General features: G+C 45.0%; 1 protein-coding gene across 1 annotated transcript in view; it reads left to right on the top strand.

Moving 5' to 3' along the window:
- Positions 1-14250, top strand: part of LOC120043006 (receptor-type tyrosine-protein phosphatase-like N) — a 37481-nt gene extending 23231 nt beyond the window's left edge. Inside the window, exons 10-22 of the mRNA XM_038987733.1 lie at positions 3083-3162; positions 3436-3500; positions 6027-6236; positions 6751-7035; positions 7465-7612; positions 8916-8989; positions 9637-9714; positions 10031-10150; positions 10223-10389; positions 11700-11753; positions 13185-13249; positions 13358-13431; positions 13609-14250. Coding sequence (XP_038843661.1) covers positions 3083-3162; positions 3436-3500; positions 6027-6236; positions 6751-7035; positions 7465-7612; positions 8916-8989; positions 9637-9714; positions 10031-10150; positions 10223-10389; positions 11700-11753; positions 13185-13249; positions 13358-13431; positions 13609-13680 — 1492 coding nt within the window. The 3' untranslated portion in view covers positions 13681-14250. The remainder of the gene's footprint in view (positions 1-3082; positions 3163-3435; positions 3501-6026; positions 6237-6750; positions 7036-7464; positions 7613-8915; positions 8990-9636; positions 9715-10030; positions 10151-10222; positions 10390-11699; positions 11754-13184; positions 13250-13357; positions 13432-13608) is intronic.
- The last annotated feature ends 57 nt before the right edge of the window (positions 14251-14307 follow it).

Here is a 14307-nt window from a genome sequence, read left to right on the forward strand (position 1 = left end):
CTCTACTCCGTCCTCTCTCCTACACCCTCTCTCCTCCGTCCTCTCTCCTACACCCTCTCTACTCCGTCCTCTCTCCTACACCCTCTCTCCTCCGTCCTCTCTCCTACACCCTCTCTACTCCGTCCTCACTCCTACAGCCTCTCTCCTCCGCCCTCTCTCCTACACCCTCTCTCCTCCGTCCTCTCTCCTACACCCTCTCTACTCCGTCCTCTCTCTGACACCCTCTCTACTCCGTCCTCTCACCTCTGTGACCCGGAAACCTATGAGTGGTTGAGGAAATGTAAATTAATTAATAGTTGAATGGAAGAGTCCTCCCCTCCTCGATAGCCACCTTTCATCGAGGATAATCCTTTGGATCCTACCTGAGTCCTTTGTGGAAAAGTTTGGAAATCTGCCACAACCCTTTTGAATCAGCTTTTGTTTTGGCGGAGGAGAAAACCATGCACATGTTTAAGAACAAAATGCTACTCATCGTTTTATCTATAACACGTCTTGCACAACTAACTTAGTTTGTTTTTATCTCTTTACACATGTATTTTGGGATCCACCCTGTAAACGTCATTAGCGAGTGGAGAAGGAGAGTCTCATTTCATTCAAGCGCATTTTCATCCGCGTTGCTTCTCCTCGATCACCTTTGACCTTTTTCAAAAGGAGGTGAGGCAGAACGGAGGAGAGAGGACGTAGGAGTTGAGGAAATCAGAACTAGAGGAAGGACTAAAAACAAACAAAATATAACTATTGTAAAATAGATTGTGTCTGTAAAATGTGTATAATATGTATAAACTGAAGGTAGAAGCCTACGTGTTATTGTTTATTAGTTTACTCCAATTGGGAGAGGGGTGGTAGGGTTTGTGGGGAATAATAAAGGTATATTCTAAAACAAAAGTGTGTATATGTATGTATGTACAGTTGAAGTCAGAAGTTTACATACCCCTTAGCCAAATACGTTTAAATTCGGTTTTTCCCAATTCCTGACATGTAATCCTAGTAAAAATTCCCTGTCTTGGGTCAGGTAGGATCACAACTTTATTTTAAGAATGTGAAATGTCAGAATAATAGTAGAGAGGATGATTTATTTCTGATTTTATTTCTTTCATCACACTCCCAGTGGGTCAGAAGTTTACAGACACTCAATTAGTATTTGATAGCATTGCCTTTGAATTGTTTAACTTGGGTCAAACATTTCGGGTAGCCTTCCACAAGCTTCCCACAATAAGTTGAGGGAATTTTGGCCCATTCCTACTGACAGAGCTGGTGTAACTGAGTCAGGTTTGTAGGCCTCCTTGCTCGCACACACGTTTTCCAGTTCTGCCCACAAATTTTCGATTGTATTGAGGTCAGGGCTTTGTGATGGCCACTCCAATACTTTGACTTTGTTGTCCTTGAGCAATTTTGCCACAACTTTGGAAGTATGCTTGGGGTCATTATCCATTTGGAAGACCCATTTGCAACCAAGCTTTAACTTCTTGACTGATGTCTTGAGATGTTGCTTCAATATATCCACATCATTTTCTTCCTCATGATGCCATCTATTTTGTGAAGTGCACCAGTCCCTCCTGCAGCAAAGCACCCCCACAACATGATGCTGCCACCCCCGTGCTTCACGGTTGGGATGGTGTTCTTCGGCTTGCAAGCCTCCCCCTTTTTCCTCCAAACATAACAATGGTCATTATGGCCAAACAGTTTTATTTTTGTTTCATCAGACCAGAGGATATTTCTCCAAAATGTACGATCTTTGTCCCCATGTGCAGTTGCAAACCGTAGTCTGGCTTTTTTATGGCGGCTTTGGAGCAGTGGCTTCTTCCTTGCTGAGTGGCCTTTCAGGTTATGTCGATATAGGACTCGTTTTGCTGTGGATATAGATACTTTTGTACCTGTTTCCTCCAGCATCTTCACAAAGTCCGTTGCTGTTGTTCTGGGATTGATTTGCACTTTTCGCACCAAAGTACGTGCATCTCTAGGAGACAGAACGCGTCTCCTTCCTGAGTGGTATGATGGCTGCGTGATCCCATGGTGTTTATACTTGCGTACTATTGTTTGTACAGACGAGCGTGGTACCTTCAGGCGTTTGGAAATTGCTCTCAAGGATAAACCAGACTTGTGGAGGTCTACAATTTTTTTCTGAGGTCTTGGCTGATTTCTTTTGATTTTCCCATAATGTCAAGCAAAGAGGCACTGAGTTTGAAGGTAGGCCTTGAAATACATCCACAGGTACACCTCCAATTGACTCAAATTATGTCAATTAGCCTATAAGAAGCTTCTAAAGCCATGACATCATTTTCTGGAATTTTTCAAGCTATTTAAAGGCACAGTCAACTTAGTGTATGTAAACTTCTGACCCACTGGAATTGTGATACAGTGAACTATAAGTGAAATAATCTGTCTGTAAACAATTGTTGGAAAAATGACTTGTGTCATGCACAAAGTAGATGTCCTAACCGACATGCCAAAACTATAGTTTGTTAACAATAAATTTGTGGAGTGGTTGAAAAACAAGTTTTAATGACTCCAACCTAAGTGTATGTAACTTCAGACTTTAACTGTACTGTATGTATCTATGTGTATATGTATGAATGTTTATATGTATGTATGTATGTATGTATGTATGTATGTATGTATGTATGTATGTATGTATGTATGTATGTATGTATGTATGTATGTATGTATGTATGTATGTGTGTGTGTGTGTGTGTGTGTGTGTGTGTGTGTGTGTGTGTGTGTGTGTGTGTGTGTGTGTGTGTGTGTATTTATTTATGTATGTATGTATGTATGTCTATGGATATATATATATTTACCCCCCAAAATATATGGGGGATTGGAAATGATGCAGACAATTACATTGATGGAAGCAACAATCTATCCGCAATATTAAAGTTGGTCCACCCCCTAAGAAAAAAATAATAAGAAAAAAATAAAGTGGTAGGGGTAGTCATTGTTGGGGCTTATTCACACCCAAAATAAAGTCCCCCCCCACCCCCCAGTCCTCCTGCTCCTACCACCATCCCACCACCCGTCTCTCTCTCCCGGCCCCAGCTATATCAATCAATAGTTTGATGGAATGTTCCTGTCTGTCTCTCTACAGTGTGGTGGGGCCTGCCCTGACATTCCGTGTCCGGCCCAACAGCCAGAACCTGAGTGCTGAAGACGTGGCAGAGAAAGCCGGTAAGTGGACCTGTTACTGGGGTCAGACGGGGTCATATTGACCCAATGTCCCGCTGCTCTGTGTAAACCACCAGGACAATATCTACACACACACACACACACACACACACACACACACACACACACACACACACACACAACTTGGACAAAAAGTGAGATAGGGGTATAGAAGGGATTTTGAGCCACTCTGGTGTTTTTTTTTATATATAATAGCAAGAATAATACTTTTTTGCAAGATGGCAACTATTTGATTTTGTTTTATAATTTACTCAGTTGCAGAGAAGAACTTTCTGGAGTCTGAAACTGCTCTGAAGATCCTGCAGACAGGTGTCGGTGAGGTAAGAGCATGTTATGCTGCATTTAGTGTGTGTGTGTGCGAGAGACGGGGGTCTCTTTGCATTAGAATCTATTGGCATTCATCATCAATATTCTGTGCGTCCTTTTGTGCATTTTCACAGTCAAACTCTTTTCCCCGGCCTGAAATACCAAATGGCTGAAATCCTTTGATATGACAAACGTATTTTGCGGTCGAACGAAACGTGCGCGCTCCCGAAAGACACAAGACTGTCTCTTTAATTCATATTGGTCACGCGCACCACACCTCTCTTGGTCGTCTCAAATCGTCCCTGGGCCTGAGCTAGTAGGTCACACTGCCGCCAAAATTCAATCAAATGATGCGCTATTCTCCACTTTATAAACGCATTATGGAAAGCAAGAGACAGATCTTATTTTCTTTTGTGCGCTATCAAAGTCAAGTCGTCTTTCTTTCACCGAAGGTGGATGTTGGGTGAGTGTCGCTTATATTTAGCCTACTAATAGGCATTTGAATGGTAGATTTGTCTAGAGTTATTCGTTATTATGGGCCCAAGTCGCGAATTGTATTTCTTATAGGCCTAATTTGATTCTATAATAGTTATATTTAGTTCCACTTCAAATATGTCTACAATTTAGTTGCCATTTGTAAATTGCTTACGCATTAATGTTATCGGTTAGTTTAGACTTTTTCATCAGATTCTGCCGGCATAGCGCACGCACATCTACGAGATGCCCAGCCCGCGTGGTGTTTGTGGTATTGTCGCATGATTCGTTGTCAAAGATTATGATTTGGTTTATCTGGGTATTTAATCATAATGAAGATTTTAACAACATATTCAAGAACGTATAGCAAATAACACTTATTGAATTTAATCTGTTTGAGGACACGTCTATCAATATTCTAACATTTAAGGGAACCTATATCAGGTTACAGTAATTAGTGTTGGTGCACATTGTAACTTTATCTTGTTTGCATTTTGTATAATATCACGTTGGCAATCTCTCCTCTCTCTTGAATTATAGGAATACTGCAATAATGTCCGTTAGATCTGAAAGTCTGAAATTGTGCATACACACACACATGTACCAGTGTGTGTAATCTAAGTTTAAAACCCTTTAATTCTAGTTGTCAATTCCATTTTTATTTTGTGAAGAAAAAAAAGTTAGGCCTTATGTTTGCATCACTCACAATAGTGATGAATGAAGTTGTATATCGCTTTTGGCAACAACAAACTGAGTGAAGACACTTCCCATAGTGACAGAAGTCAATGTCTGCAGTAATGGAATGATCTGGAGTCTATCTACTGTACTCATCACGTTACTCATCACGTTACTGTACTCATCACGTTACTCTATTGAATCACACTCTTGGTCTCTCTGTTGTCTTCAATCTAAACTGCAATCTCTCGGTCTCTCTGTTGCCTTAAATCAATCAGTCTCTTCCTCCCTTCCCTCTCTTCTTCCCTCCCTCCCCTCCTACACCCATCCCTCTCTTCTTCCCTCCCTCCCCTCCTACACCCATCGCCCCTTTCCTCCGACTCTCCTACACCCACACCTCACCCCTGCATCCCCTGATGTCAGTTAGGTAAATTCACCTCATGTCCGGAGAGAGATCTTAATACTCGTCTCCAGAAACGGGTCATTCGGTTCTTCCCCTTTCTGTTTTCTTCCCCTTTCCCCCTTTTCTCTCCCATCTCTCATCTTCGGGCCCCTTTAGACTATCAGACTATCATATTCGGGCCCCCCCCCAATGTCTGACTATAGCTCCACCCCCTCACCTGACTATAGCTCCACCCCCTCACCCCAATGTCTGACTATAGCTCCACCCCCTCATCCCAATGTCTGACTATAGCTCCACCCCCTCACCCCAATGTCTGACTATAGCTACACCCCCACCCCAATGTCTCAGACTATAGCACCCCCCCTACCCCAATGTCTCAGACTATAGCTCCACCCCCTTACCCCAATGTCTCAGACTATAGCTCCACCCCAATGTCTGACTATAGCTACACCCCCCTACCCCAATGTCTCAGACTATAGCACCCCCCTACCCCAATGTCTCAGACTATAGCTCCAACCCCCAAATCCTTCAGCACATTCCTGGGGCCTCTGAAGAGGAAAGAGAGGTCAGGAGGGCAGGAGAGGCAACCGTGGCAACCAGGGAGGAGAAGGAGAGATGAAAGAGAATAAATGATTGGGGGTCAGGCTGCAACAGTACTTGTGTTGCATTCAGTGGGGTACAATGTAGAAAAACGTTTCGCAACGTGAATATCTCTGTTCTGATTGGACGTTTCACTCTGTTTCAAAACATTTTCACCCTAATAAACACCACCCAGGTTTTCTCTCATCCACTTCCTCAATAATAATAACTTTGATCAATTCTTCTGTTGCGGGACATTAGTGGGGCTCTAAAGAACCAGAGTCTCATCCTTCCACTAATGGATAAACACTCTTTCAAAAACTATTTTATTGGCTCATCAGTGAGATATTCAGCTAAAAATGTTGTTTTCCTTCTCTCTTTCTGTCTCTGTCACCTCCCCTCTCGACAGAGAACTGATGGGCGGGGCTTACCTCAGGCCACCCGGGTCCGAGATGGCTCCCGTTGGGTGTTCATGACCATGGTGGGCGTGGCCTGTGTTGGCGGGATCCTGGTGGCGACAATGACCATCGTCTGCCTGCGTCGCCATACCAACCGCCTGGCGTCTGAGAAGCTAGGCCTGGGGCCAGAGGGAGGCAGCGTTACACACCAGGAGTACCAGGTAGGTGCACACACACACACACACACACACACACACATAGGTAAGTAGGCCCAGCCGTCAACTGACACCTCAGTCATGCAGGACCAAGTCAAGTGGGAGTACTGTAGACTATAGATAGACAGCACATTGCTCGATGAGATATGATTGACAAACCAATTTCCCCTCGGGGATCAATAAAGTATTTATCTTACATGGGTTTGTCCAGCCGCTATATCTTAGTTTTCTTATGTCTCCCTCTCTTCACCAATGTCAACACAGTGTAATACTCCCTAAAAAGACAACTCACAAACAGTCCAACATGAACACATTCACTCTTTAGTTTTCAACCTGTACAAGCAGGTCTCACTAGTCTGAGACATGAGATGTATTGAAAGAGACCTGTGCATGCTGCAGACCCCAACTTCCCAGGGCTACCAGTGTGACTGTATCCACGGGACATTGATCCCTGATTTAGTAATACATTGTGTCCATAGAAAGCCCATTGACTGTCATGGTCCCCTTCTCCTTCTGTCAGGACCTGTGTCGTCAGCACATGGGATCCAGGGGACTCTTCGAGCGTCAGGAGGGGGCAGGAGCTGCGGGGGGTGGTGGGGGTGCTAGTGGAGGAGGAGGAGGAGGTGGTGGAGGAGGAGGAGGAATGGACACGTCTAGGGTGAGCAGTGTGTCGTCCCAGTTCAGCGACGCGCCCCAGCCCAGTGACGCGCCCCAGCCCAGCCCGAGCTCCCACAGCAGCACCTCTTCCTGGTGCGAGGAACCAGCGCAGACCAACATGGACATCTCCACCGGTCACATGATCCTGGTCAGTGTCACTCTGAACATTTACTCTATGCATTCATTAATTTATTCCTACTCCGCCTCAGATCTCTCTACCGCTGTTCTGACTAAACCTGGGTTCAAATAGTATTTGTTTTCCATCAAATACTTTTGCTGCGCTTGATCGAACTTGCCTAACTTTTTTCTGCAGTGGAACCAATGGACTAGTCCCAAAAGTGTAAATCTTACCCACCTGGCACTGCAGGCAGGCTCAATCAAACCCTAAAAATATTTGAAATAAAACAAATACTATTTGAATCCAGGTCTGGTACTGACAATTAAATACACATTAACCATCAGACTCTAAAAGACAGATTCATCCAGTTGAAGTCATTGACAGAGGAAAAGTGTAGTGTATTATATAAGTAAGAGTCACCCTAGTACTGAGAGCCTCCTCTGTCCTCCTAACTCACAGGCTTACATGGAGGACCACCTGAAGAACAAGGACCGTCTGCTGAAGGAGTGGGAGGCCCTGTGTTCCTACCAGGCTGAACCCAGCACCATGTCTGTGGCGCAGAGTGACACCAACCTGAAGAAGAACCGCTGCCCTGACTCTGTGCCCTGTAAGTTCTTCTTCTTCCCCTCATCCTTCTTTCTTCTTCCCTCCTTTCTTCCACATCTCCTCCTTGATTTAATTTCCCTTTGTATTTTCTTGGGTGATTTTTGTTGAACAGAAAGTGATAGCCTGGGTCCCAGAGCTGTTTGGGCTGTTTTGCTCCTTGTCAATCTCTCACCAAACATTTCATGTCAACAGATCTGAGACCAGGCTAGGAAAGTGGACGGACAGGAAAGTTAGGAGGAGATCTAGTCAAAATGACAGTGGGTCAGATTAAACGCACACAGACTGTATGCTGAGGGTGACCGGCGGCACCACCAGCTAGACCACCCAGGTGGCCTGGCCTCTATGATTCTAGGTTAAACCACCCAGGCGGTCTCCTTGATTCTAGGTTAAACCACCCAGGCGGCCTCCGTGATTCTAGGTTAAACCACCCAGGCGGCCTCCGTGATTCTAGGTTAAACCACCCAGGCGGCCTCCGTGATTCTAGGTTAAACCACCCAGGCGGCCTCCGTGATTCTAGGTTAAACCACCCAGGCGGCCTCCGTGATTCTAGGTTAAACCACCCAGGCGGCCTCCGTGATTCTAGGTTAAACCACCCAGGCGGCCTCCGTGATTCTAGGTTAAACCACCCAGGCGGCCTCCGTGATTCTAGGTTAAACCACCCAGGCGGCCTCCGTGATTCTAGGTTAAACCACCCAGGTGGCCTCTGTGATTCTAGGTTAAACCACCCAGGCGGCCTCCGTGATTCTAGGTTAAACCACCCAGGCGGCCTCCGTGATTCTAGGTTAAACCACCCAGGCGGCCTCTGTGATTCTAGGTTAAACCACCCAGGTGGCCTCCGTGATTCTTGGTTAAACCACCCAGGTGACCCCCGTGATTCTAGGTTAAACCACCCAGGCGGCCTCCGTGATTCTAGGTTAAACCACCCAGGCGGCCTCCGTGATTCTAGGTTAAACCACCCAGGCGGCCTCCGTGATTCTAGGTTAAACCACCCAGGTGGTCTCTGTGATTCTAGGTTAAACCACCCAGGTGGCCTCTGTGATTCTAGGTTAAACCACCCAGGTGGCCTCTGTGATTCTAGGTTAAACCACCCAGGTGGCCTCCGTGATTCTTGGTTAAACCACCCAGGTGACCCCCATGATTCTAGGTTAAACCACCCAGGTCGCCTCCATGATTCTTGGTTAAACCACCCAGGTGACCTCCATGATTCTTGGTTAAAACACCCAGGTGACCTCCATGATTCTAGGTTAAACCTTTCAGGTGGCCTCCATGATTCTAGGTTTGTGTGTTGTGTCTTTGCTCTGCAGATGATCACTCCAGGGTGAAGATGAAGGCGGAGAACAACCCCTCCAGGACCGACTACATCAACGCCAGCACCATAGTAAGAAGTAATCCTGATCCCCGTCACCATGGTACCTGTCAAGTTAACTCAGATCCATCCCAGTGAGCAAAATTGGTTGAAAGACATCTTTTTAACGTCTTTGCAACCAAAAATATGTATTTTCAACGTCTTGTGCTCATAGGGATAGATCCCCACCCAAAGCCTTCTCTATATATCACTCTGATCTGTATTAGAAAATGGCCTCAGGGTAGAAGTGCTGATCTAGAATCCATATGATCTGTCATTATGATCTAAAAGACTGATCCTTTATCAGGACTCCTACTCTGATACTCTTTTTGAATATGGCCCTGGTCCCACCTATGGCCCTGTAGCCGTCTCCGACACCAACCCTCCATTGATCAAACTGGAACACTAGTCGTGGAATCTCTCCCATGATGCTTCCCAAATGGTACTCTGTCCCCTACCCAGTGCACTACTTATGACCAGAGTGCTATGAGCCCTGCTCAAAAGAAGTGCACTATATAGGGAATAGGGTGCCATTTGGGAAGCAGATCCACTCACCCGCCCCGTAAATGCCACTGGTCAGTGAATGGAGCCGTCGCCACGGTGACCACCAGTGTCCATAGTGTCCTCTATTGTGGACGCCAGGAGGTGACCCATGATGATCTTTCCACTGTGACCCCTAGATCGAGCATGACCCCCGGATGCCAACGTACATCGCCACCCAAGGACCCCTGTCTCACACCATCTCCGACTTCTGGCAGGTCAGTCACTCCGGATGAGTATTCATGTGTGTAATATGAATACAATTCAAATGCAAAACTTTATTGTCCCTTTAGGGAAATGCCAATTTGTTGTTGCTGCTTCTGCTTTAATCTAAATGTTTTAAGAATGTACCTTAACTTGAACCATATGTGTACAAACATTTGTTCACATAAATCAACACTCAACATATGCCAATGTGATGATGAAAGAAGATTACATTATGGACTACACTATGATGTTTTTGGTCTCCAAGCTCTATGTTTACATGTTCTAGTGTGTGTGTGTGTGTGTGTGTGTGATGGTGTTCCTCTATAGATGGTTTGGGAGAATGGCTGCACGGTGATAGTGATGATGACAGCCCTGGTTGAGGACGGAGAGAAACAGTGTGATCGCTACTGGCCTGACGAGGGATCCTCCCTCTACCACATCTATGAGGTGTGTGTGTTTGACTCGGTGTGTGTGTGTCTGTCTGTCCTGATCTGTAACAATAGTCTGTGTGTCCATCAGGTGAACCTGGTTTCGGAGCACATCTGGTGCAATGACTTCCTGGTTCGTAGTTTCTACCTGAAGAACGTCCAGACCCAGGAGACCCGCACACTCACCCAGTTCCACTTCCTCAGCTGGCCTGCCCAGGGCATCCCCACCTCCACACGCACCCTACTGGACTTCCGCAGGTACCGCATGGACATTGAACGCAGGGTTGTGTTTACTAGGCACGTAACAGGGGGAAAAATGGACTGAAACAGGGAGTAACTACTGCTCATTTTCGTTTTCCGTTTGAAAAACACTTTAAAATATTGCATGCTATAATGAACACAACCCAGATTTACAGGACAACAGAATGCTTGACATTTTGAGGTTTGGAAGGGATTTTATTATATGATACATCCTATGGTTTTGCCAGACCATACTCCTACCTTGTTTGGTCTCAAATTCCTTTGTCACTCGTCAACAGTGTCAGTTTCACAGACCTTTCTCTGTCCACAACTCCTATATAATCCTGAATCCATTTTACTCATCTGATCCCTACTAGATGATGGGATGACCAAAACATATAAAACGCATGTCATTTCACTCATCCATCCTGCTCTTTCCTTTTACCCTCTCTGTCTCGCGCTGTCTCTCTGTGTGTGTTGTCTTTACTTAATTAGCCTTTCTCTTTCCCTTTCAATCCCTCCTCACATCTCTCCCTTGGACACTCCCTCTGTCCCTCCTCTTCTTTGCTCTCACACATCTATCTTGCGATGGAGGTCAGCGGGCTCATGATATTTTACATATCTGTCCGTGTCATCTTTGTGATTTGCAGCTAGTAGTCTGGGTCCAGTTGCATAGTCACAAAAATGATCATGGACAGGTGTGGCTGCAGCAGGAGGTCCATCGCCTAACCCCTTTGCTCCCTCGTCTCTCTCCCTTTTTTATACTCTCTCTGTCTACATTTCTCTCACCCTTTTGACTCTCCTCCTCATCACTATGCTGCGAACGCTCCTCTTTATCTAGAAGTTATTTTCATCCTATAATGATTGTTAAACTGGAGTGGAGCTTCAAACAGGGCTGTTTTCCTCCATATTGAATACACACTGACTGCTTGTTTAGAACCGCTAGGCTGCGTTCCAGTGTGACTATATTGCTGCCAGATCTCCTAATGCTTGCATAGGTCTTTTAAAAAAGATCAGCGAGCCACATCGTATGATTACGCAGTCTGATGCCCAACTGCACAGTCGGATGACGTGGCACGCAACCATTGGTTGATGCAATGCAACATCTGCAATGTAAACGGCCTGGAATGCGACTTTTACATTTTTTATTAATTAGGACACGGCTGCAATCGAGCTAGGATTTGTGTTGTTGTCCTCATTTTAGCTTAACTGACGTTTGTATGACTTGCCATTTGTCAAGCATGATCAATATATATGTTCTCCATCAGTGTTCACTATTAATTCAGTTTTCACTTATATTTGATTTCCCCCTCTCTGCATCTCCACAGAAAGGTGAATAAGTGCTACAGAGGCAGATCTTGTCCGATCATTGTACACTGCAGGTAAACCAACGTTTGCAATACCACTTTTGTCCACATGGTGACAGAACCTCGCCATTCTCTTTCAGATGCTGCTTGGTTCAGGTGTTGTCGGAGAGAGTGGAAATGTAGCACTGATGTTCCACTATATTGACCCAGATGCTCCATTGGCCGCCCTAACAATGAAAATAAATGTCTTAAAAAATGGAAGACAGTCGGGACGAGGCAAGACAGGTGGGACCCTTCTGACAGTAGCGGTTCTGGGGGGGGGGGGGGGGTGTCAGTGCCCCTGTGACAACAATTTTGGACCCCCTTGTGGCCCCCCTAAATGTGGAGTATGAAATCATTTTTACATAGCAAAAATTAGTTCTCTTCTTTTTTTACATCCGTTATTAGACAGTGGCAATGATGATTATGAACACGGTCTTTTGCCTGCTAATGCCTGCAATGCAGTGAAGAAAACAATATGACAACAATAACGTCTAATGTAACTGGCCCCTCTAACAGTACAACTGGCCCCAGCTTGGCCCCCGCCACTGCCTTCTGACCCGTGTGGCTCAGTTGGTAGAGTGTGGGTCTTGCAACTCCAGGGTTACAAAAAAAGTATGCACTCACAGCTGTAAATCGGTCTGGATAATAGTGTCTGCTAAATGACTAACATGTAAAAATGTAATTCTACCCAATGAACAACCGCAATGGTATTTGCTAGCTGGGATCCTTGAGACGTCCCTATCCCGTTGAATTGTAAAACGGTTAAAGATCCCACATAGCACAGGCACAACTTCGATAAAAAGTTGCCTGGAGGTCACGTGTTCTACTTATATCAATACACGCGCAACAACCTAAGAATTACAAAACTTATATTCGATCAAATAAACCTCACGTAGCAAATAAACCATTACATTTTTGTTAACCAAATTCGACATTCATTGACCGCCATACAAAAACTCCTTGCTTGGTGAGCGGGAAAAAAATGAAATAACGCCACCTGCTGGGGAGCAGAGATTTTGGGCCGAGTTATCCTTCTCACTTCGCCTCTTCCTCTCTGAATGCACTCCATTATCTATGGTGGTGTTATGACTAAATAATGCATGCTATATAGATTAGATTGGCGTTTATTGTCCAACGAGAGAATTTTTAGCACAGCTTGCACATTACATACACAAAACACAGCAGGAAACAAACAACCAGAGGGGGCTGGTAGGAGGAGCTATAGGAGGACGGGCTCATTGTAATGGCTAGAATGGAATCAATGGAACAGTACCAAACATATGGAAATAACGTGTTTGACTCCGTTCCATTGATTCCATTCCAGCCATTTACAATGAGCCCGTCCTCCTATAGCTCCTCCCACCAGCCTCCTCAGCAAACAACAGTTGTAAATTGATATGTTTATTGTTCAGTCAGTGGTTTGGTCTATTATTAATGTTAAGATGTTCATGTTTTCCTACACAGTGATGGTACAGGCCGGACTGGCACCTACATCCTGATTGACATGGTTCTGAACCGCATGGCCAAGGGTAAGCATATTAGACTGTCCATTTCCGTGTATGTAAATGTATATGTGACTTTGGTATAGGAGTGTTTTCTGCATGCATTTTTGGCTTAAAATTGAAGTTTTATTTCAGGAGTGAAGGAGATTGACATTGCTGCTACCCTGGAACACGTCCGTGACCAGAGACCAGGGATGGTGCGCACCAAGGTACTGTCATAAACACAACCTTGTGTATGTACAGTATATCATCTATGGTGGATAAATTCCCAAACATGACATGCATTGCGTCATCAGACCATAACGCACATCTACAATTGAAGGTTGGACTATAACCTATCTATTCACTGTTCAATTTAAATCACATAATGATCATTTTCCCTACAGGAGCAGTTTGAGTTTGCCCTGACCGCTGTGGCGGAGGAGGTGAATGCCATCCTGAAAGCCCTGCCCCAGTGAAACCAACTTGATCCAGAACTGCCTACCTGCCTGTACCACAGACCCCCCCCCCCCACTCAATGATCCTTCCCTTGCGCCATGGAATTATATCTTCAATCATCAACTGTGTCTTACCTCCCCTTTTCTCTACAATATGGTGTAGATTGACCAAGCTGTTCTTTGTGCTTTCTCTCCTGTTTGAATGATGCCTTCGATTTCTTGCTATTCTCTTTGGTGGTGGTGATGAGGAAGAGGGTGTTTCTGTCATCTTCTATACGTGTCCTCTGACAGAGTCCCCTTGTGAACGGGTTCCAGGTTATTGGGGTGAGCTGAGATGGCTTATTGTTCTCTCAAAGGTAGATAAAAATCATAATAATTTAACGTTTTACATCAAAGAACTATGTCCTTTTCAGAGAGTGTCATTACAAAGGTTTCGGCTCTGGTTGGTGATTGAGGATGGATGTGAGTCAAGAAGGGTTCCCAGCTGTCACTCTCCGATTCTCCCTGCTCCTCAGAGTGTATTTGTTTACAATTTATCCAAATCTCAAACCCTGCTCATTCACATTCCATGTTCTCGTGTTTTACTAACTCTCTGGGAAAAATGACTAACCCTTACTTCCCTCTTCTCTTCCTGTGCCATATAGATTG

The sequence above is a fragment of the Salvelinus namaycush genome, unplaced genomic scaffold (genome assembly GCF_016432855.1).
Source record: "Salvelinus namaycush isolate Seneca unplaced genomic scaffold, SaNama_1.0 Scaffold832, whole genome shotgun sequence".
NCBI classification, from domain to species: Eukaryota; Metazoa; Chordata; class Actinopteri; order Salmoniformes; family Salmonidae; genus Salvelinus; species Salvelinus namaycush.